Source organism: Staurois parvus, unplaced genomic scaffold (genome assembly GCF_062004578.1).
Source record: "Staurois parvus isolate SC_StPar_1 unplaced genomic scaffold, SC_StPar_1.0 ptg000299l, whole genome shotgun sequence".
Classification (NCBI taxonomy): domain Eukaryota; kingdom Metazoa; phylum Chordata; class Amphibia; order Anura; family Ranidae; genus Staurois; species Staurois parvus.
The window spans coordinates 3104544-3129414 of record NW_028318095.1 but is presented as its reverse complement, the minus strand read 5'-3'; the positions used below and the strand labels follow the sequence as shown (position 1 = coordinate 3129414).

At 38.2% G+C, this 24871-nt stretch overlaps 1 protein-coding gene across 3 annotated transcripts in view; it reads left to right on the top strand.

Moving 5' to 3' along the window:
• The window catches only part of ROBO1 (roundabout guidance receptor 1), a 1375987-nt gene that overhangs the window by 957679 nt on the left and 393437 nt on the right, over nt 1-24871 (top strand). For all 3 annotated transcript variants that reach the window (XM_089682911.1, XM_089682910.1, XM_089682909.1), the window contains one exon: nt 8781-9107. In XM_089682911.1, coding sequence (XP_089539037.1) covers nt 8781-9107 — 327 coding nt within the window. The remainder of the gene's footprint in view (nt 1-8780; nt 9108-24871) is intronic.

The window sequence follows — 24871 nt, the reverse complement described above, 5'->3', positions numbered from 1 at the left end:
ATTTTGACTTTAACCTCACAATTTTAACTGTTATTTTCGTAATTTCTATTTTTCACTAAGTCAGAGTTCTGAAATTAAAAAAAGTCAGGATATTTTGTCTTATAAATGCAGATTTTTTTTCATAACTTTCTTTATGAAACGGGGCTCTTCTTTATGATGGGGTTCTTCTGTAATAATGAAAGCTGGTGCCCAATTGGCTACTTTGGTTAAAGCCTTAATTTTCCTTCAAAAGAATGTATCATGGTTTGAATATATTTTGTTTCTTTGTAATGGTCAGGACTAACAAAAGAACATTTTTAAAAGTTTCCATTTTAGTGATTAAAGAAAGCTAAGTGTCTTTAGGGAAATAACAGTAAATGGTCAGTTTTTTTAATTTGTTTGGCTAGACGTGTGCTACAGTTCTCATTTTCTTTGCCAAATCTGTACAGCTGTTTATATTCTATGGACGTACTGGGAGAGATATGAATACTGCTAATACTGATCTCCTTTTGAAACACCAACAGCTTGGCCGTTTCTAGCTCCAAAATCTTTTAGGTCATTGACCTAGAACAATCATTCAGAAAAAAGTAATGTTAGGATACCTCACTTGCATATCTTTTCAGGCCAGTGCTAAAGTCAGACAGCCATGCAATTCGCATTTTTAGAAGCAGCTAAGCAATGGCAGACAACATATATCTCTTGGTATAATTGTCTTTAATGACTATTAGTAGTGGTCCTAAATAAAGCGGTGGTTGTTGAAACTTAAAATTCCCCTGCATAGTAAATACATGGTTGCTACTTATTATATGAAAAAATGTACAGTTCTTTTTTTGTTCTACTCAGTGTCCTTTTTGCTGACTGGTATTATGCAGCCATGGCTTTTTTAATAAATAGTCCAATTAAAGAGAGAACTGAGAATGAGGAGTATCACCTAATTTGCAGCATTCATTTTGATGAATACTCAGCGACAAGCTTTCCAGCTGGGCATCTTAATGGGAAGAAACAAAGCAAGGTTTTGGTTTTCTTTTATTGAACTTTGTAACCCTGTACCCTGAGATGTGTAGGGAAACATTTGTAAAAAGAACGCCTTTTTTCCTGTGAACATTTTTGAAAAAAACACACAACTAATGAGGAAAACAAGCACTTTTTTATCCTCTGAATAACATGTAAGCGGGACCTTTCCAGAATGTACAAGAACAGTGATTGTTTTGTGGTGTATCACATACCGTTGAATTAGTCTTCAATGCATGTCAGCTCTTATCTATTGAGGTGTATGTCCAGCCAAAACTTTTTATTACTTATTTATTTTTGATTAAGTGAAGGATTGGAACCTGTCGGATGTTTACTGCTATCTAGGGCTCTGTTAGGCTGGATGCACATGGGCGATTTTTTAGTTGGGTGATTAAAACATTTTGCAAACAATCAGTTTTATGGATTTGTTACTATATGAGCTTGAAAATGATTTTTACCAAATGTTTTTTTTCCCAGAATAAACAAAAGTAGAAGGTCAAAGATTGTACAGGCAGTCCCCGAGTTACAAACATCCGACTTGCATACGACCCATACTTAAAAACAGAGGCCGCATGACATCCCTCTTGTCCCGGAAACTGCTGGGTGGCCATGTTGCTACTCACTGCATGCTGCCACCTATTGTCCGGCAGACCTGTCAGCAATCCCACATCACTGCATGGCCAGTTAACCCTTCCCTATGCTATCCAAAACTTAAATATCATTTTTTGGCTGGAATTACACTTACAAAATATGTATCTGTTCTAACTTACATAAAAATTCAACTTAAGAGCAAACCTATAGAACCTATCTTGTTCTTACCCAGGGATTGCCTGTACGTCCGTTTTCATATTGTAGGATCTCTTTGTGGAATTTCGTTGTGTTGTTTGTGAGTGGTTGCTTTTTCTTTTTGCTACGGATCCATGTCATTCTTTTGCATCCTCTTCCTACAGTTTCCCCATCATATTTCATTTCTACAGTTTCCCCATCATATTTCAGCCATTTTATGCTAGAGGGGTTTTGCTATACAAGCCTTGTCTATAGGCTATATTTCCTATAGCAGTAATAAGCATCTTGTCTGTTTTACTTTGCAATTGATAGCTTAATTGCAGTACTAAAATCGCCCATGAGCTTGAATCTATTGACTTCTTAGGGGAGCAACTGAACACTAGTGCAACTGTGTTATTAAAACTGCCCATGTGTGCCCAGCATTACAATCATACCCCCATGCTTACTGACATGCTATCAGTTTCACGAAAAGGGAAGTGAGGGAAAATCTGCAACAAGGACACAGACGGAAGCTGATAGGGAACCTAAACTTCCCATACTCTACTAAACAAAAAATGATTTCTGATGTTTGAGGACCCATTCAGTGGATGTATATTGTGGTGTAGTGTGTGCTGTAAAGGAATGCGTTACATTCAAACAACCCATCATGCCTTTTTTCTTTAACGTTTTATTCAACTTTATGTTGAAGCATGTACAGTGCATTGCAACATGCTGTGTTGCAAAAGAATGCATAATGTCCTACTTTTTTCAGCGCACATCAATACAACACACGGTGTGGACTGAACTAATTGGACATAGCTTTGTCTATGCATTGGGACTGAATTGGATAATACTGCTCTACAACATCTGCACTTTAGGGTATATTTACACCAGTGTTGCCTGATGCACATGATGTGAATGGTCCCTAAAGCACCTGAACTTTTTTTCCAGTGTACTACAATGCATAGATGGTTCACATTTGTGTTATGGTGAATGAAATGCAGGTCCTTTGTTGTGGGCTAGGGTTACATGCAAAATGAATGCCACTGCAGCACACCATACCGTAACTAGCACAAACCAAGGTTGGCAATGCAGAGATGTGAGTTCAGTTTCTGGAGTGAATACTGTTACCACACATCACAGTCAATTTTCCATGGTGACTGTACAAGCAGTGCATTTGCACCTCGACTCAACTTTGACAATTGCTTTGGTGGTCTCTGTTGTCCAGAGTATTAGGCATTGTAACTCACAAGCCGCTGATCAGGCAGCTTTTATCTGACAGGTAGGTTGGACAGATGTCGATGGGTAGATCAACTTCTGTTTAACTGCAGTGGCTACACATGGATTGAAATTCATCTGGTTACTGCCGAACTGGCCAAATTTTGATCCATCTATGGCCACCTTTATTCATGACATTTTTCATCCAGTGTGAGCTTCTTATGTTTGGCCTGAGGCACATTTCTTTTCTTTTTGTTATGTCTGCTTATCATCTAGTCAATATGACACACCTTGTCAGCTATTAATGTCAAAAAGAAACACAGTAGCCATTGTATGTGTACACAAAAAGGACTTTAGCAGTATAGATTACTACAGTATTTAATATTTGAAAACCTTATCTAACAAAAACACATTTTTTGTGCGATTTTACATTTAACAACCATCTGTTCTACTAGAAAGAAAGCTAGTAACAAGCTTTCCATTGGCTAAAACAAAAATGTTCAAACTTGCAAACAAGCAGAAATGCACAGTACAATGCAAGTGTAGCCTTTTGTCGGCCATAGACGGATTGAAATTTGGCTGGTTCAGCAGGGACCGGCCAAATTGCGATCCATGTATGGGCAGGCTGGTTGTACAGAAGTGGATCTCTTGATTGACTACAGTACAATTAGCCTGTTGGGTGTTTTTTTTTCATCCACTCACTGCTGGTGGCTATAGCTGCCAGCAGAGGTCATTGTGTTCTGCCGGCAGGGAAGGGTCCCTGTGCTCCCTGCTGGCAGAATACAAAATCACTGTTGATGAGACAATCAAGCATTTTTTTTATCCTTCAGCGTGTGGTTGAAGGAAAGAAAATTGCATAATCTATGGCCTGCCTTAAAGGGGAACTAAACCCTCCTTTTACAGACATGGAAGCAGCCATCTTAGCCTGTCTGATCTTCAGTCATGGTGCTGCACATGTGATCAGGTATGACACCAGCCATTTGATGGCTTGACAGTTAGGCTGAAAGTGTAAAGCCACTGTGCATTGAATGTACCTGTTTGGGGAAACAGTTAAAATCAGTGGGTTTAATTCAACTTTAAGTGGACCTTGTGAATAAAGTACTTGGTTTAGAATTATGAGAGAACAAGAACGATAAAGTAATTTGAAGTGCAATCCTATTCTAAAACAATTTGGTAAAACACAACTGAAACCAACAATAGTTAGCAGGCTAAACAAAAAAAACGAAGTGACCCCTCTATCTGCACAAATGACGTGGTTAGTGGAATCTCCATAACAGGACATGGTATTCTAACAGTGAAAACAAACATTTTCCCTTATGTCCTTGTGACAGGAGTCGATCAAACAATCAACTTCTGTTGAACAGTATTGACCACACTGATGGGAACTTAGCCAGTCCTTGCTGAAATGGATGAATCAATGCAAGACTAGCTTTACTGACACACAGGGTGTCACAGGAACTGGAAGTGAGAGGAAGTAAGAGGAAATCTTACCATTTGGGGCACACACAGAATTGAAAACCTAACAAAGGTTCTACACTTGTGTTTTATTTCTATTTGTGACTTGCCTTGTAACTGCACATGACTGCTGAGGAGCATAAACCTAAAGCCATGACCACATTACCAGTAACCTTACATAAAGAACATCACTTAGACAGGTTAAGTTGGAAGGCCAAGGCCATAGCTTTATTTGAAATTTCCAATATAAACAATTATCCAGCGCCAGGCACAGTTGGACTGTGAGCACACTCATCTCACCTCCTGCCTAAATAGCCAGTCATTTTATAACCGCTTTCACTTGTTGCCTATTTCCACATCTAATTACTGACCCAAGCTCTCAGCACTCAAGGCTACCTTTCCCTATGGTCTCAATGAGCCATCATCCCAGTAGGTACACACATACAGGAATGGATGAGCAGCCCCGAACATGAACAGTTGACTCCCAGGGTCACTCAACCATCCCTATACATGTGTACCCACTCGGAAGTGCAGTTACAGGCGTACATTTGCAGCACCTGAAGGTTTTCCATTGAATTGTAAAGGTTGCTGGCCGCAACTTTACCCCAACACCTGTGACTACACAGGTAGCTCGGAAATACACTGAATTCTTTTGGTGTATGCCCAAATGTTTCCATGTGCATGTGCCGTAAGGGAGATAATTAAAAATCTGATAGAGCTTCTAACTCTTCCCTACTTTATCCCCCCAAAGTGTAGCCTTAAACAAAAAGGGCAGTTTGGGTGGAGTTCTAACGTGATCTGCAGCCTATGTAACAAAAAGATACATAAAATGATATGACCAAGAGCTGGATAACCCTCATAATTAGTGGGTGAACATTCCTATTTCAACAAATATTCTTCTCTGGAAAGAACTTTTGACAAGAAAATTATAGCATTGGTGTTGATTGCAGGGTTTAAGTAATATTCCAGTAATAAATGGTCTCCTTTTCAACAAAATGCACATTTAATAGGGCTTGAAAATCAAGCTTGGCATGCATATAGAATTGTTTTTTAATAACTGGTACATAAGGAGGAAGATTAGGATTCAGTTGTCAAGGTCATTACATCCCTTGGGCGAGCATGTCACTGGAGTTCCTGCTAATGCGCAGAATCTGCCAATCAAGAGTGTTTTAGATCTTTTGTCCCATTCGGCTTCTAGCAATTTTCCGAGGTTCTAAATCGAAGGTCAGGTTACAGTAAGCAAAGCCAGGATGCCGGTAATGGACATGCTTGTTACTCTCTCTAATGTTGTTACACTCTGCAAAACAAGGGCGAGATCACTATTCATTATAAGATAATATGAACTTTTCATATTGATACTATCCTCTCAAATTTCACCATTACAGTTTATATATTTATTTTTTAAAGAATACATTTGTCTACATTTTAAAGATGATGCCTAATACACATTTCTGGGCATGAACTCCATAAAAAAAAAAACTATCAAAAAGGGATTAATAAATCGTACCCTTCCATATGGAAAATCTCAGAAAATGTATATTTTACTAGAACAGGTCATTCCCTTTTTTCTCTAAAACAGAACAAATATAGAGACTTGAAATAAAAGAAATTAAAGTGAGATTAAACCCAAATACTTATTATATTACAGTTTAGCAATTCTTTGATGTGATACCCGCAGTAGTTTTCTTTTTTAGGCTTTATTTATTGTCACCTGCCAGTAAACAGAACAAGCTCTCCTACAGATGTAGCAGTTAGAGTGTTGAAACAAACCATTTGCCACTGACAGGGGTGCTTGCAATGATGAGCTTATAAAGTAATAGCTGGAGTTTGGCTTCAGTGTGTTAGTGAATCTCAGTCTGCTAGTCCAGCCTTTTTCAACCAGAGTGCCTTCTGGGTTTTTCAGGTGTGCCTTGGCAAAATGCCTAAAAATTGCTTGAAAAAAAAGCCTAAAAAAGAAAACTAATGCAGCCACCACATCTACTGATTGGTAAGCTTCAATTTATTACTTTGTTGGTTTTGGGTTTAATACCACTTTAAGATTAATCAATCATGACTAATAAAATGTCTTCAGCCAAGTTAAAAAATAGTACAGTAAAAAAATTAAAGGGAAGCTCAACACAAACGCACACCTTAGGTCACTGATGGATCCCTTCTATAGGCATTTCAAAATTAATCAGTTTAGCCAATATAAGTACTTAAAAGATGAGCTGTTGCATGCCAGGTGCAATTTAGAATTAGGCCTACAGTTGAAATATTTGCTCTGTGAGCTCATAGTTGTGGGGGTGGTGGGAATGGGGGTGGTAGTCAGTATTTACAAATTCATATATGGGTAGAGAATTTTGGGGATGGGCATCAAAAGAGCAAAAAGGAAGTAGAGCAATGACACTAAGTGAGCAGAACCACTTGCTCTGATTAAAGTGTATGTAAACCTTCACCTTGTAAAACAACCCATTTAGTTTAAAATAGAAATGAAAGGCAAAACATGTATGTATAGATATTAGTCCTCACGCACACTGGACGTTTTTACAACTGCTGTTTTTGGCTTTTGACATTTTTTTCTACAACCAGTAAGCCCCCCCAGCATGTTATCCTATGTGTCTATGCAGGCATAGACTGTAATCAGCGTTCTTGGCAGGGGCGTTTTTTGTCTGGAAAAAAACCCAGGACTAGTGGGTTTCTAGAGGAGTTTTTTAGCTTTAAAAACGATCTAACGCTGAAAAATGCAGCAAACCAGCGTTTTGGGACTTTTTTTGACCCCCAAAATTTTGGGAGGTAAAAAAAATGGTAAAAAACGCAAACATGAAAAATGCGGCAATATGCCGCTAAACGCTAATGCAAAAACGCTAAAAAAACATTGAAAAACTAATTTTTAACGTGACTTTACACAGCTAACGTTACCAGCGTTATTAAAACGCCCAGTGTGCATGGAGCCTTAAAATTTAAAAAAAATGTAAAAACCTTTTTTTTTTTTTTTTTTTAATAAGTGATCACATTCACTCAGTTCGCAGTACTCTCAGATGCATAAGAGTTGGGGGAGGAGAAACAGCAGCACACTGATATTCCCAGTGAAAGGCTGTGCAAGGAGATTGGGGAGGGGGGGGTGTCAGGACAAGTCTGATCTTTGGAGGAGAGCAGGCCGTGTTGCCAGCATAGCTAGAGAACTAACCTTGCTGTACTCTCATGCATAGTGTGGTCAGTTTAATAGGAGAGCAGAGGGACTGGCAGGAACACCAAAGACTTCACACAAAGGAAGCAATACAAAGACCACAGCATACTCTTTCATACAAGTACATGGTACAACAGGCACATATCAGGAATATGGAGTGTTGAGTTTACATATTCTTTAATGCTTACAGGGATTATTTATGTATATCACTTCCTGTCTCTGTGTGTCTGGGACAGAAACCCCAGAAGGAGGAAGTGAAGATAGAATGGAGAACTGTGGCACATGACCTTATATACACAGGTGCTGCTACTGCTGCTGTATTTTCACCCAGTCCAGAAGCAAAGACTGTTAGACAAGTAGTTCTATGTTCTTATAATTTAAGTGCAGCTACTCGTAGTTTCTTGAGTGTCTATCTATAGCCTTTTGACAGATTTATGTCTGTCCTATTGGTTTACAAACTCTTTAAGTACTGACATTCTCAATATATGGCATATGTTTCAGCTATGTATACTTCTATTTGGATAACATTACTGGGGCACATATAGTACTGAAAACCTAATAGAAGTTGTAACCCTTCCAAATACTGTTAAAACAAAAAAAGGAAAAGGTTTTGGCAGGCTTTTCACTTTATTTCTGATTGGTTGCTTTGGAATGCAGCGCTTCATTGTTTACTGTTGTTGTCACATTTTTGAGGTTACATAATAATACACTAGAAACAACAGTAATGTGCAGTAAGCCAGAAACCACCTTTAATTAGTTTGCAGATGTTAAGCTACTGAAATCTGATTGGTTGACACAGGTTTCCACATACCTCTGCTCTTTTACACGATTATTAAATAAATACCTTGTTTATGTTTTGTTGGAAAATTCCTCTTTAGGCCACCATGTAGTTATTTTACATTCAGCAGTCCATTATGGAAGATATCTGATTACGTGGGTAGCGCAGCAGAACACCAGCTGTGTATCATACCTTGTATATATTTTCCTATATTCTATAGGTTAAGTCTATTGTTAATATACCTATATGACAGGTGAATCATAAATTATTTACAACAGTTTGTAGGAGCCAACTTTTAAAGGGACAGCATCTCTTTTTAAACACATCTTCCCATCTCCTGCACTGCTCTGTCCATAATCCCATAATCTGTCAATTACTGTAATTGTTTTTTCTTTTTTTATTCATTAGGTTCACGTCTTCGGCAAGAAGATTTCCCTCCTCGCATAGTAGAACATCCCTCAGATCTCATAGTTTCCAAAGGTGAACCTGCCACATTAAACTGTAAAGCAGAGGGCAGACCAACTCCTTCCATCGAGTGGTATAAAGGGGGGGAAAAAGTAGAAACAGATAAAGATGACCCTCGCTCCCATCGAATGCTGCTGCTGAGTGGATCTCTATTTTTTTTACGAATTGTCCATGGACGCAAGAGCAGACCGGATGAAGGGGTCTATGTCTGTGTGGCTCGGAATTATCTTGGGGAGACAGTGAGTCGGAATGCATCACTTGAAGTTGCCAGTAAGTGACAATGTCTACATTCTTTTATTTGTTGGATGAAAAATATCTACTTTGTTTAGCTGTGCTTTAGTAAATAATTATATTAGAAATTTGTCTTAATTTTTCCTAAAATAAATCCTTAAAGTATAACTAAATGGAAAAACTTTTTTTTTTAGTTTTGGATACAGTTGAGAGGGATTAGAACACCTTTCATGTTTTTATTGTTGTCTGTGCCCCTCTATTTGTCATGTTTACCATTGCCATTGAAAGTGAAAGTACAAAAAAATCTCAAATTTTGGATTGTCCCCAGAAAAGTAATAGAGTGGAAATCTTCCAAGGGGGGCACTAGTTCTGGTGACCTGGGAGTCCCCAAGGAATTCCTTAAATTTGCAGGGATTTCCTCCCACTTCCTGTGTGGATATGGGGCAGGTGAAATGAAGGGAAATCTCCACAATGGGACACAGTTGGCAGAAAAAATTCTGGGTAACCCTCCCTTACTTTATCCAAAATAAAAATAAAAATTTTCCTATAGTTTTGCTTTCAGTAAGGAAAAAGAAGTTTAGTGAAGGACTTGTCAAGAAAGAAAAAGGGGCAAATGTCTTCCAGGTCTATTTTGTTTTTAAACTCCTATTTGCTCCCTTTTGATCTATTAAAGCAGACCCTCAGCCGTTAAAATAACTTTTTTCTCCTTCCCCTTCTTTTTCCACAGTTCAAGAATATTTTCTTTTTTTTTAAAGTTTTCTAACCTTAGCATTTCCTTCTTTCCAATGTAGCACCCCTTTCCCCTCTGCCTCCATGGATGTCAACTTCACACATCCAAGAAGGCATCTTTACTGACAGGCAAATGCCATTAAGCAAAGGAATGACCTTATTCGTTGATACTGCAGGCTTTTTTTCTGGGGTGGTAGCCGATCCCTAAAAGTCCCACTTCTTGGCTGATTGTGTGAGTGCTCCCTCCCCTTCCCAGCTACACTGCTTGTGAGGACATTGAGAGCCTGCTCACATACTGTGGCTGGAGGAGATTGGAGAAAAGCATTGGCTGTCCTGAAGTTTTAATTTTTTTGCATTTGTACATGTTTTTTCATTTACTTAACATTCTATTTTTATTTAAAACCTAAAGTGTCCTGCTTTTTAGAAGAAATATATTTTATTTTAGTGTCTTATGCAAAGCAACATTTTTTAAAAAGTGTTATTGTCGTTTATGAAGCTGTTATGAGATGTGCACACACAAGGATACAAATGCGGCCTACTCATCGTTCATGACTGAGAACTTCAAATTGGTAGAGAGTGCCAGAGCTCAAATCAAGGACTTTATGCTGAGTGTTCTCAGTTTAGGAACTTACTGGGCACAAGAAGTAATGTACAGGGTCCTTTTCATTATAAAATAGTGCAGCGCTGATAAACTTTATATTTACACTGGATATAAGGCTAACCACAACCTAAATATACAGTGTGAAGTCCAAAGAAATAATGTCCAATGATAGTGACAAATAGATGAAACAGTGACTTTGTTACTTCCCAGTGAGGCACTCACTCAAAAACCGTGCAGGAAATATAAGAAATGCGCACTCACCAGATAAGCAATATGAAAGCGCAATAATATAAGCCAGAGGTCCCCTTTTCTCCTATGGAAGGTGCAGCTCACACTGGGCAGGTTATTCCACAATATTCGCACCTTTAGAGGTCTTCTCTACTGGTGGAAGCTGCGTTGGGGGTCGGCACATATAAGTCACTCTCCTCTGGGCCTCATGGTGGTCACCATAGGGTCCTGGGGGATTAAATGCTCGATGTGGAGCAGAGAATAGTGGCCATAGTGTAGTAGGTCAAAATCTCAGATTTTATTGGTAATAAAAGTAATGAACATACATGAAAAAGAACTTGGAGGCCTTCGCCGAACAAGTGTATAAGGTATATAGTAAAATCATTCAAACTATTCAGAACACTAACCAGCTGGATGGTTATGGAGGCCACCGAACCTCCTTGATCCGGTGGCGTGATGTCTCAGGCGTGTGTGGCTCCTCCTTAACACGTTTCGCACACAAAGTGCATACTCAAAAGGGGTGATGCCAAAGCAGCCTGGACGTCTGTGCTGTGCTATTTATAGAAGTGTCTGTTTGTGTATATCAGCTATTTATTTTTTTAAATTCCTGGTTGTACCAAAGCTGTACTTAAAGTGGAACTACACTGCATCTGAGCACCACAAACCAAAAACACTACTTAATTCATTTTTAATATTTAAAGCAAACTCACCTATCCATCCTTCCATGGCTCCATGCTTTCTTTTGCTCAGAAATCATTTTGAAACCCCCCCCCCCCAGCATTTACTGGGCATCTTGAGTAAGGGCAGATGATTCATGTAGCATTTACATCCTAGAATCTATCTGTCCCTAGGTCAGGCATGCAGGCAGGAGGGTGTGTTTAGCTGAGAATGTCCCTCCTCCCCTTCTGAAGACTCCTGGGATGTATGACATAATTTGCCTAGGCAAGAAACCAGGAAGTAACTGAAGAAAAGGTAAAAACAAGTAAATATAATATACCTTCTTATCTATTTACTAATGCTAGCAGCATAAGGATTAAAAATACTCAGTGTTGATTGAGAGAGTGAAGTAATAATGGATAAACTGCAGGAAATAAAACATGTACCTTCACAATTTTATATGGTTTGCAGAGTTCCACAGGGGCCCTGAGCACAGGTTTCTGTAGATAGTAGATTTAGCTTCAGAATTGGAGCTCAGGCTCAACACCTCCTGTCTTCTGCAACTCACTATTTGTCAGTTAAACAGTCCATCACAGCAGTGAATCAATAGTGAGACTACGGAAGTGGTAGGAGGTGCTCACAAGCTTGACTTCCGGGACTGAAGGCAGTATATGCCTTCCTTGAATTTCAAGGCTTGTGGAGAACTTTGACAGCATACAAATATATAAAACACTAGGTACTTGTGCTTAATCTCTGCTGGCAGAATGTTGGTCATAACTTAAGTACAGGTACACTTTTAGGCTCCATGTACACGGGACACTTCTGAATGATGGAAACTGACTACTGGAAAATGTAGGTTAAAAAACATCTGTTTAGCCGCGTTTGCATACCACGTTTCTGCGCGTTAATTCGCGTTTATGAGCGTTTGCATTTAGAAGTGTTTTTTTAAAGATAACCTCAGGAGACCTTCCAAAATGCCCAGAATGCACTGAAAAACACTAAAAAATTTACTATTTCAGACATTTTGAGAGAAATAGAGAGAGGAGAAGTAGGGAGAGCAGTATTTACGGAGATTAGCTATCTTTTTTTAGTTGTATTCACTATGGATCCCATCATGAGCATAATGCAGCACATTCTACCATTTTTTCCTTGTGGCGTTTTTTTTTTTGTGGTGTTTGGATGTGTTCCAGCTCATTTCTGTGCAGAAATTATTGCAGCAGTGTCTAACATATTTTCTTTCATGCGAAACCTCAAAATATGGTGTACCAGGTCTATTTGAGTACCGGGAAAACGCTTTGCATACACTTCTCATGATGAAAAAAGGCTCTGCACAGCATCTGGAACTGGAAGAGTTGAAAATTTTTTCAAAATGCAAACAGTTATAAACGCGGTTAGCCACGTTTACACGCGTTTACAAGCATTTGGCGTTTCAAACGCTGATAAAATCTACTCCTGAATGCAAGTTTGGTGTGTTCAAAAAAACAATTGTAAACTCAACTGCCTGTAAAGGACTGTAATTGACTATGTGTATATGAACACATAGGAAAACATTAGGTTCAGAGGCTGCTGAAAAAAAAACGCAGAAAAGCTCCTAAACGTGAGTTTATCAGCTGCAGTGTACATGATGCCTCAGTAATACTGGATATTAAATAACCTAATTACGAACTACAAGAAAAGAGCAGAGTTGGAAATTTTATGATATCCATTTCTCTTAAGAAAATATGTTCATACATACAGAAATAGATTTACCTTTGTTTGCAAAAGAGGTTTGAATTGAATTTACCTACAAAGCACATGAGTAATACACAAGTGCTCTCCACACCACTTGTACATGTAAATTCAGGCACACCCGTATTTTATCCTTATTTGCACTTACTTTAGAGGTAATATTAAAGGTCCAGTAAATGTCAAATGCAAATTACCTTCAATTAACTTACTGTTAGTAACATTCACAATTTAAGGCCAGACATTTTGGCAGGGGGTCAGCTGTATGTGGTTGTGTATGTCACCAGGTAATTACAACACCTGCAATTGTGATGATTTGGTTTATTTGGGAATATTTTTAATGTCTACTTAGAAAAAAAATATTCTAAAATGATCAAAATATAAAAATCATGGCTCAACATAGCTTTGTCTCCTATACCCTATAACCCTACCCAGGTCTAAGCCAACAAGCCCTCTTTTTTAATAATACCTTTCAAAATGCATGTACTGCTTATGAGACCAATTTTGGGGCAGATGTCGGATATGATTTTATTTAAATTAAACAGTGTGTTAGGTTTACTGGCCCTTGAAATTGTAGCCAGAGAACAAACATTTAATACTGTATATTGCACCTTACAAGTCCTTTATTGGTGCTGCATTAGTATCTTTTTTCAGGCGTTTATCCCTATACTTTCATCTGGTGATCCAGGTAACATACTTCCTGTCCTAGGTCTGAGGGTGATAACACTCACTTATTGTACTGTGTTGATGAAGAAACATTGTCACCCAGAGACTGAACCACAGAATACCTCTCACTCTCCTCTTCTATATAACACAATAGGGAAGCGCTTCGTTATCTGCATAGACAACTGATTGGAGTGGATCAGAAACAAAGAGCACAGGGGGTTATCACAGGTTTTCTTGTAGGATTGAAGGTGAAGTGTAATGTATGCATATAATACCTTCAAATGCCCCCCCATGCAATTTAAAAGTTTCAGTTAAATAATTTTGTTTTCAAAAAAACCTCTTTGGAGACCCAGTGATGTCATCACTGGGTCTTTCAACTGGCCTTTGCCTCTCATTTGGTGGGAGGGCCACAACACCCTGCCTCAAGCTTTATAACAAGAACACACCCACAGCATACACTCAAGGATGCACACCTAAAGGGATGTCAGGGTTGCGTTCTTTCATTTAATACTCTGGAAGAGCAGTGTAACTGACACCAGCCCTAGAAATAATGCCCACACAAGACAAAGAACAAAAATGAATTATGGCAGAGAAAGCTAATAGCTGTTAGGAGCAAGCCAACAACAGTACAGATCAGAAGGAGAGGGGATTGATAATTCTTACATTGTGGAGGTGCAAGTTTGCAGGGAATTGAGAATATTCAGTTTCATCATAGAAAAAGACTTGCTGCAAGTATGGGAAAAAGGTAAGGCTGAAGTTCTGCTTTAACATGTATTGTTTTGCACTTATAAAGCAGACAAACAAAAAGCTTTTAATTGTATATTTACCAAACCAAAGAGAGAAAATAAGAATTTATTGTTAGGGTTTATATACCCTTTAACACCAAACAGCTTAATTTTGGTGGGTCAGCAGAAGGATTTGGTTGTTTTTTTTGTGATGGACTGGGAACAGGAAAAGGCTTCAGTGTTTGTAATGGTTTCCATTTAGCCTTTCACTGTAATCTTATCAGGTTGACTTGAAACAGAAGTCACTTGCATATTTAGAAACTGTCAAGTGAATTTAATATGCTGGAGTAATAACCCCGACATAAGCCAAACAAAACTAGCCTATTGATGTGATCCACATAAAGTGTGAAAAACTGAATGGTATAATTAATGCCCAATACTTTGTATGTCATAAATATTTGATATGTTAACTGTGTGGGACAGATTGGGTTTGGTCCAGACTAGGCTGCTGTCTTAAAATGAAATAAATGACCTTCTTTTCTGTGCCTGATTTATTTTACGCATTTGAGTTAGAAAAACACTAGAAGATGAGAGCATTACAGGGTAATTTGGAATAATTATTTCTCGGATTCTCTATTTTTCTTACTGTGAAGGCCATTGTTGAGGTTATGTATGTGTTTTTTGCCCACAGTCGTTGTTATTCTTTGGCTAGTTGTATTAATACATATTGATATGCTTTTATCAGTATTTTGATATATTTTTCCACTTTATGCCAAAACAGAAGACTATCAGAGCTGTAACAGTCAGGGGTGAATTAAATAAAACCAATATTTGTTTATACTGGGCAAAAGCCCTTGATTTCCAGGGAGACCTAATCTGCATTGTGTTGGCCTTGTAACCTCTTGTTAAATTGCTTGTGTATTGCAAACCTATTTTTTTCTGTCTGGGGATCTTAGAGTTTCACAACAATACTTCATTATTATTCTCCGATACATTCCAGAATCAGTTTGCAACAAGATTTTAGCTTATTAGCTTCCCTACTGACTTTCTTCTGCATTTTATGGGCAAAAAGAGCATATGACAACGCACTTCTTTCAGATCTCAAATAATTTGCAGAGCAGATATGGCACTCTTGGCAAATTAGCAGCTTTTCCCAGTGTTTCAGAGTCTCTGCTTTGCCTGCACTGGCAAACGAATTGCCACTGCAAGCACAGATGTTTGCCACTGCAGGCACAGTAGACACTCTGGAACATCGTTATCATATTAGTACACATACTGCAGTGCCCATGACCAACAGATTTACCAGTACCAAAGCCCTGAAGAAGGGGGCGCTCCAAACTCCCGAAAAGGGGTTGGCTATGTATTATGTTATAAACTAATAAAGTGTTCATTGTTCCTCAACCACATGGAGTTTCCATGACTCTTATCCACTTTCAAAATGCACACTCTTTGCATTGTCCAAATTGGCATTATCTGCTCCAACAGACATCATCGTCTTATCAAGTCATCCTCTCATGTAAGTTGATATACATTTTGACCAATTGCACTATCCCCATGATTTACTGCAGAAGTGTGAAGATTGTCGTTGCACCCTCTGAACATCCACTGGGCCTCAGGTTCCTGCCTAGGTTGACTTGCGGATTATCTGGTTTTGTTCAAGGAGTATAGTTCTGATTTATTCATGGTTCCCCAGCAAATAATTAAAGTGGTTGTAAACCCTTACATATACTCATTGGAGTGACTAGGTCCAGGTGATAAACAGAGATGAAGCAAATCCTCCTACATAAGTTGTACCTGTTTATCTGCAGCATTCTCTTCCCCAGATCTTTTCAAAGTACACAGATCAAAGGCAATTTCTCAGCGGTAGAAGGTAGGGGGCAAAGATCTGACATCACACATTGCACAGCATAGGGAGGAGAGCTCAGTGTAATCTGGAACCTGAGTGGAGTGATTGGCCACCCCCCCCTCCTCTACATAGATCATAGGGAAACATACATAGTTGAGGCTGTCAGTCACCGCCTGTGTGCTGGAAGGAGATTGGGCCATCTCCCGAGATTCTGTGGTGACAGCATAACCTGTTAGAAGTGCCTCATGCAGATAGCAGAGGAAAGGGACAGCAGAGAGAAATTACACTCAGTGCTTTGGATTGAAGCAAATACACTCTATGGCGAGATATACTTTGTCCATGTTTCACTTCAGAAGTTTGCAACCACTTAACATATTGCAATAAACCTAATTTTCTAGCTATACCTTTGAACATTTGATTAATGTGTGACATGATACTTCAATAATTAGCACAAGAAATAGCCTCTTTTTTATTTTAATTTAGGAGCTGTTCTGGCTCATGGCTCCCTATGGACATGACATGCTATTCAGGCAATCTGACTGTTCATTGTGATCACTGTTGCTTTCACTTGAGATAAGTGACTCTGGCAATTCCCACCCCCTCTCACTGTGCTGAGCAGAAAGGTTTGGCAAGGCTGAATGTCCCTGTTCATAGAGTGCTTAGGCCCATCAGTTGTTGAAGGGCAGTGAGATCAATATTTATCAGTACCCAAAGGGTTGGACAATTTCCAGAAGCTGGACCAAACCCAGTCTGTCCCCTAGTTTTCTGGAGCCTTTTCTGTTATTGGGAGGCAATCTTTTCGGATCCTTTAAAATGCCTGCAGGCAGTGATCATGTTCATTAGCTAGATGAGTTTTACACACACAAATTTGAAATCTTGTGTAAGCTATTTATGTGTATTGTACAGAAGGTGTTGTTGTTGTTATGAAAAATTTCACAGTTGTATTGGAGACCTAAGGAGTTTAGCCTTACTATGAGTTATTTTTTGTCTTACTACTTTTCAGTAATTTCACCAATATATCCAAAGTATTCTATTACGGTGTCGATGGCCTCCAGCATCCCCTACTGTGATGCTATTTCATGAATTCAGCATCTTTCACCTTCATGACTAAGGGCTTCCTCATTGTTCCCTGGAGGCTCATCTCATCCAACTTCTAAAACTCCCAGTCTTCTGTTTATTCTCCTGCCCTAAAAAATTGTTTCCGTGATCAGCAACATATGTCCATTGCATGTAAATGTTTGTTGATCTTATGGTAATTGAAAAAAAAGTGTGGTACAGCACCTCTGTCTTTACATCAGTAATTGCAACAAATGCATTTTAATTAGGCAAGGAGAAATTTAAAAGTTATAACTGGAACAGATGGAGAGGTAATGTCCCTTAATGGATCACCTGTTTCGGTGACAACTATGAAAGGTGGAATTTCTCTTTACTTTGGGGAGATTGTCCCTTATCACAGGCTTTATTACAGGCAATGCAGTTTTCATGAAGATAAAAGGGTTTGTGTGTGCTCCTTGGTGTCCTGTAGAGAGAGACAGTATCTTACCAAGTCACTCCACTTTCTACACTTACCGAAAAGGTCATGTAAGGCCATATGAATGGGTATTTATACTCTGTATACTTAAATGCAATGTTTATAGATCCTGGTAGCACAGACAATAATATGAACTATTATAGTCCATTTCTCTGAGTTTCTAACAGTTTATCCTAAATCCTCATCCCTAACATGTACCTACAAGAGTGGCTCTATGACTCTTTGGGAAGCCCTTATATAACATGAGGTGGAGAAGAAAGGTAGAGAAAGGCTTAACAGATCCATATAAGATCCATAAACTAGATATCCACTGAGCCCTTTAATATTAAAAAATGGAGACAATTACTAAATACATTGCTACTAGAGATGAGCGAATCGAACTTGGCGAAGTGGAATTCGTTTCGAATATTAGGAAAAATTCGATTCGCATCGAATCCAAATTTTAGAAAACTTCGGATGCACGAATCGAATTTTCCCCGATCAGCCGGCAAAAGTGTCACTGCAGAGAGCTCCGCTATTTCTGACAGTTCTCTGACAGTTCTGACAGTTCATTTACAGCGGTTGAAACATTGTATCTATTTGTTTCCATTTAGGATACAGATGTTTTTATTCGGAAATAAATAGATACAATGTTTCAACCGCTGTAAATGAACTGTCAGAACTGTCAGAGAACTGTCAGAAATAGCGGAGCTCTCTGCAGATACACTTTTTGCTGTACTGGAATTCTTCTTCTTTTCATTCTTCTTCTTCTTTTCATTCTTCTTCTTCTTCTTCTTTTCATTCTTCTTCTTCTTCTTTTCATTCTTCTTCTTCTTTTCATTCTTCTTTTCATTCTTCTTCTTCTTCTTTTCATTCTTCTTCTTCTTCTTTTCATTCTTCTTTTCATTCTTCTTCTTCTTCTTTTCATTCTTCTTTTCATTCTTCTCATTCTTCTTTTAATTCTTCTTTTCATTCTTCTTTTCATTCTTCTTCTTCTTCTTTTCATTCTTCTTTTCATTCTTCTTCTTCTTCTTTTCATTCTTCTTCTTCTTCTTCTTTTCATTCTTCTTTTCATTCTTCTTCTTCTTCTTCTTTTCATTCTTCTTCTTCTTCTTTTCATTCTTCTTTTCATTCTTCTTCTTTTCATTCTTCTTTTCATTCTTCTTCTTTTCATTCTTCTTCTTTTCATTCTTCTTTTCATTCTTCTTCTTCTTCTTTTCATTCTTCTTCTTCTTCTTTTCATTCTTCTTCTTCTTCTTTTCATTCTTCTTCTTCTTCTTTTCATTCTTCTTTTCATTCTTCTTCTTCTTCTTTTCATTCTTCTTCTTCTTCTTTTCATTCTTCTTCTTCTTTTCATTCTTCTTCTTTTCATTCTTCTTTTCATTCTTCTCATTCTTCTTTTAATTCTTCTTTTCATTCTTCTTCTCATTCTTCTTTTCATTCTTCTTCTTCTTCTTTTCATTCTTCTTCTTCTTCTTTGCATTCTTCTTCTTCTTTTCATTCTTCTTCTTCTTCTTTTTATTCTTCTTTTCATTCTTCTTCTTCTTCTTTTCATTCTTCTTCTTCTTCTTTTCATTCTTCTTCTTCTTCTTTTCATTCTTCTTTTCATTCTTCTTTTCATTCTTCTCATTCTTCTTTTCATTCTTCTTCTTCTTTTCATTCTTCTTCTTCTTCTTTTCATTCTTCTTCTTCTTCTTTTCATTCTTCTTTTCATTCTTCTCATTCTTCTTTTAATTCTTCTTTTCATTCTTCTTCTCATTCTTCTTTTCATTCTTCTTCTTTTCATTCTTCTTCTTCTTTTCATTCTTCTTATTCTTCTTTTCATTCTTCTTTTCATTCTTCTTCTTCTTTTCATTATTCTTCTTCTTCTTTTCATTCTTCTTTTCATTCTTCTTCTTTTCATTCTTCTTCTTCTTCTTCTTCTTCTTCGTCGTGCCCCGTGACTGCCCAAATGAGTGAAGTGTGCGGTGATTCTAAGATCGACGGCACTCATCTGCATGTCATACTGACTGACAGTATTATTTCTCTTCCCCAGCAGACTCCAAGGGCATTTAAATTAAAGGTACAGTGTTCTGCACTAATATAAAGGCTCTCTGAAGCCTAGAAACCCTTTAAATAAGTTAAATTTGCGGCTAATAAATTTGCATCGAATCAAATTTCTCCCGCAAATTCGGCGAATCAGCCGAATCGAATTTTTGAATAATTCGCTCATCTCTAATTGCTACCTATCATATAGCATACCATATGAAGCCAGATGCTGCTGTACAGAATTTGACTTAACCTGGGAAGTAGGCTCTCTGTTTTCCTCTGAACAGCTAACTCCTACATCACCATCTTACCTGTAATAAGTTCCCCAAACTTTTTTTTTCTGTCTTCATAAACTCAAAGCACAAGTTACATTCACAATGAAATGAGTACAATGAATTTCTTTTATTGTAAGCCATTGTATACATGTACAACTTCCACCACTGCACAATTAGTAGTTACTATTATGATAATGTATTTTCCAGTTACATTTTACATTGTGCACTTGAAAAAAGAAACCAAATTTAAATCCTGCTCAGCTATAATGCTGTTATATACCTCTTTCTCTTAATGCAATACTTTTGGGTTGATTTACTAAAACAGGGGAGTACAAAATTTGGTGCAGCTGTACATGGTAGCCATGCAGCGACTAACTCCAGCTTGTTCAATTAAAGTGGATCTAAAAGTGTAAGGTTTTTTACCTTTATGCATTGCATGCATGAAAGTAAAAAACCTTCTGTGTGTAGCAGTCCCCCCAACACTTACCTGAACCCCATCCCGATCCAGCGATATGCACGAGAGCCTCAGTTCTCCGGGTACTCTCACTCCTGATTGGCTGAGGCAGCAGTGGGAACCAATGGCTCCCACTGCTGTCAGTCACAGCCAGTGAGCCAATCAGGACAAAAAACCTGAAAGCTGGTGGGTTTCTATGCAGAGCTGCCCCAGATTCTGCACTTTCCAGTTTTAGTAAATCAAACCCATTGCATGATATGGTTTTGTATACCTTGTAATGATACAGTTTGATTTTATTTATAAGCTTCATTTGAAAAGAAAAAAAAACACTAAAATGTACTTTCAAACAAGACATATATTTTTGTAATGTACAGTACAGTTGGCTACTGAGACATAATGGAATGATTTGAATGGCTCTGTCCAAAGGCCTGAAATGCACGATATAACATTTGCTTTTTTGAATTTCTACTGGAAGTGAAAACAGTAATTACCTTCTGTTAAGATGTCAAAGCTGTACTTCGCTATCTGTAATCAAATTGTGTCCTTTCATATGTTTACTGTAATAAATCATTTTCTAGATTCCATCCAAGCTCTTTCCATTAAATTTAAGGTTTCAGATTAGATGAAATGACTTATATATGTAGAGATGCATTTTATTTCACATATCTCTCATTGTTCATGGAGTTGGACAAGTAACACATCTTAGAACAAGTCAGGGACTTGTCTCGGCAATCTTTCTGCCTACATTTTTACATAAGAAAGTCAGAATGAATATACAATTTATAAAAATGTACAGTGATGTAATAACAATTTAAATGTCACTTAAGATGCCTGGCGCACAACTTCAAAGTGCATTTTCTAGTGTGCAGATAATTACCTTGAGTTAGAGCTAGTCTGTTGTAGATCTGATATTTTTCATGATAGATTGGGTTCAAAAGTATATGACTAAGCAGAAATGATTATTCTGGGAGAGTGAAAGATTTACAATATATGAATGTATGGCAATGTTGACATTTCTTAATGTATTGTGTATGAATCCAAATGTAAATCCTAACAGAAGGCAGAAAAATGTCCTTATAGAAGAAGTATTATTTCTTTTTTTTTTTTAAATGTAACAGAGTTATTTCATCTAGGGAACAAGGCACATGTAGTACTTTTACTGCGTGCTTTGGAAGGCTAGCTGACGCCCCCTCCACCCCGCTCATGCTCATGATGGGATCCATAGTGAATACAACAAAAAAAGAGAGGTAATCTCAATACATCTCTGCTTCTGCTCTCTCTATTTCTCTCAAATGTCTGAAATAGTTAATTATTTACTATTTTTCAGTGCATTCTGGGCATTTAGGAAGGTCTCTTGAGGTTATCTTTTAAAAACGCTTCTAAATGCAAACGCGCATAAACGCGGTATGCAAACGCGGCTAAACTGACGTTTTTTAACCTATGTTTTCCAGCAGTCAGTTTCCATCGTTCAGAAGAGTTTTCCAAACACCCCGTGTACATGAGCCCTAAGTGTGACTCATTATTTTGTTTTGCTATTTTATTTCTGAAAGTAAAATATGCAGTGACTTTTTATTTCTTTTGAAAATCCACAAGGTTTAGCAGTGTCTGATTAATCAGACTGAAGCCAGGGGCTTTCTTCAGATGCTTCTCTTTTAATCACATGGAAGATATCATTATCCTTCCTTGTGGTGTTGCTGGTAAGCACACCAGCAGATGTCTGGCAGGTCAGTAGGGAATTTTCCTTTCTCTGGAGAAAACAGCTTAAATCGAGAGAGGAGCCTCCATATGCTGAGTGCATGCAGCTTAACTAGTGACTTTGAAGATGCTACGATCACTATGAGAGATAGAGGATAGGGCTGGTATGATATTTTTTAAATTCCTATATATCCTTTTTTGGACAAATGGGCGGGTTCCGTGGAACGGGCTTTGCGAGTCTGAGGAACTAATTTGTGTACATGACTATCTTTCAAAAGTGTCTAGATTCTGTATATTAAACAGAGGAAATAACATAATAGCTACACTTTTTATATACATTTTATATATATATATATATATATATATATATATATATATATATATATATATATATATATATAAAATCTCCAAAGAATACGCCTATGGCTGGCCAACATTCAAAGTTCTCTCTTTAGAGTGATAAAGGCTCATTAAAAAGAGAAAAACGTTATGCTTAACTACTCTGTGCAATTGTTTTGCACAGAGCAGCCCCCGATCCTCTTCTTCTCAGGTCTCCCGCCGGTGCTCCTGCCTGCTCCCCCCTTTAAGTACCTCCCCTAGCAAGCTGTTAGCCACCATGGGGATTTGTGCAGGCTGGCTTTCGAGCCCAGCTGGTTGTGTCCATAGACACAAACAGCGGTGCTTTGCCTGCCCTCCACTCCCTCCTCAATGGCCAGTGGCTCCCAGCAGCTGCTCTCACGCACATCGCTGGATTGGAATCAGGCTCAGGGGAGTATTAGGGGGGCTGGGGGGAGAGCTTCATGGGGTTTTTTTTTTTACCTTCGTGTATAGAATGGCATGAACGTAAGAAAACCTTAAACCTTTTCATCCACTTTAAGTGAAGAAGCTCTGAGGATTCCTATTCATTCTAAAACAGCTTATGAGAAAAGTTCCTTTCAGTGTGTAAGGTTACAGATTGTTGAGCAGCAGGTTATTTCCAAAATGTGGAATGCAAGCTGAAAATAGATAGATCAGGGAATGGTTAGATCGTTTATTGTTGTGTGTTCCCTTTTGAAGAGATTTCCATCCACTCCTCATTTGATGTCACCAAAACGTAACACAAGAAATCTTTGTGATGGAGACACAGCTTTCAAAACCTGGCAGTTGGAACTCTTCCAGAATATTATGAGCCCATTCACATTACCTCTGGTGTGTTATTGCTATTCATTTTGAGTGGCACCACAACTAACTAACCCAACACACTTCCAATGCACCGTCATTGCAGTGCACCATGCACATGGTAACACACTACTATAGGTTGTGGTGTGTTGCACCAGAACAAATTCTGGAGGCCTGATTTTTGCAGTGCTGTGGTGTGTTGAAGCCCCTTCATGTGAATAAGTTGTCTTGAAGCAAAGCAGATAAATCTGAATGGACCCTAAAGGAAAAAGGAAATAAGTTACTGCCGATTGCTATAATTCAATACCCGGCACATACTCAAAAGCTGAACAGATGAAGACTATGATGCATGGCTGGATGTCAACCGTAGGGGCCCATTGACACCAGTGGGCTTCCGTTATGCATGCAGTTTACATTTTCTTGTCTGTTTTTTTTAACTTTTACTTTTTTACAGCTCATCATGATGCATTATTATGTGCTGCATTTTTATAAAAGCAACACCAACATACCTGTATGGTGTGAACAAGACACATAGAAGACAATTGTTTTGTATGCATCTTTACTTGAGCCTGCAGTAATCAATGCAGATCAATGCAGTTCAATGCACCTGGTGTGAACCAGCCCTGTGGTGAATTTCCTTTTAAATTGCATTTGCAGTGTGAGAATTTACACCTATTTCTCCTAATAACTACCATTGTTATGTAAACTGTCACTTGAAAATGAATTGAGTTGTAAGAGGGATGGGCAGATTTTAATTTAACAATTGGAAAACAATGAAGGCCCATTCAGGGGCTCTATATTAATGGTAACAGCCTGTGTAAACTGTGTAGGATTGTTTTACTAAAGGCAATTAGAATGTACATTTTGCAAAGTGCAGTTATTTATTTCAGGTACTTACATAGCGCCGTCAATTTACGCAGAGCTTTACACATATATATATTGTACATTCACATTAATCCCTAACCCTCAAGGGGCGTACAATCTAAGGTCCCTAACTCACATTCATACATACACATACTAGGGCCAATTTAGACAGGATGCAATTAACCTACCAGCATGTCTTTAGAGTGTGGGAGGAAACCGGAGTACCTGGAGGAAACCCATGCAGGCACAGGGAGAACATGCAAACTCCAGGCAGGTGGTGCCATGGCTGGGATTTGAACCAATGACCTGAGTACTGGCAGGCGGAAGTGCTAACCATTTAGCCACTGTGCTGCCCAGTTGCTTCACAGCTTAGTAAATGAGCAGCTCTGTTGACTTCCATCATCGAATCATGTGAAAGCATAAATGCTGTTTTTAAATTTTCCTTGCATGTGATTGGGTATTGTTGGCAAGGAAAGCTTTACCTCTTTTACTAAGCTGTGGAGCAACTGCACTATGTGCCTTTAGTAAATCAACCCCTATGTGTGCAATGCAGAATGTGCTGTTCTTATTGACATGATATACTAGTACCATATTCAGTTTATAGATGGCTGTATTTTATTAATAATGGAGACATTTTCAAAT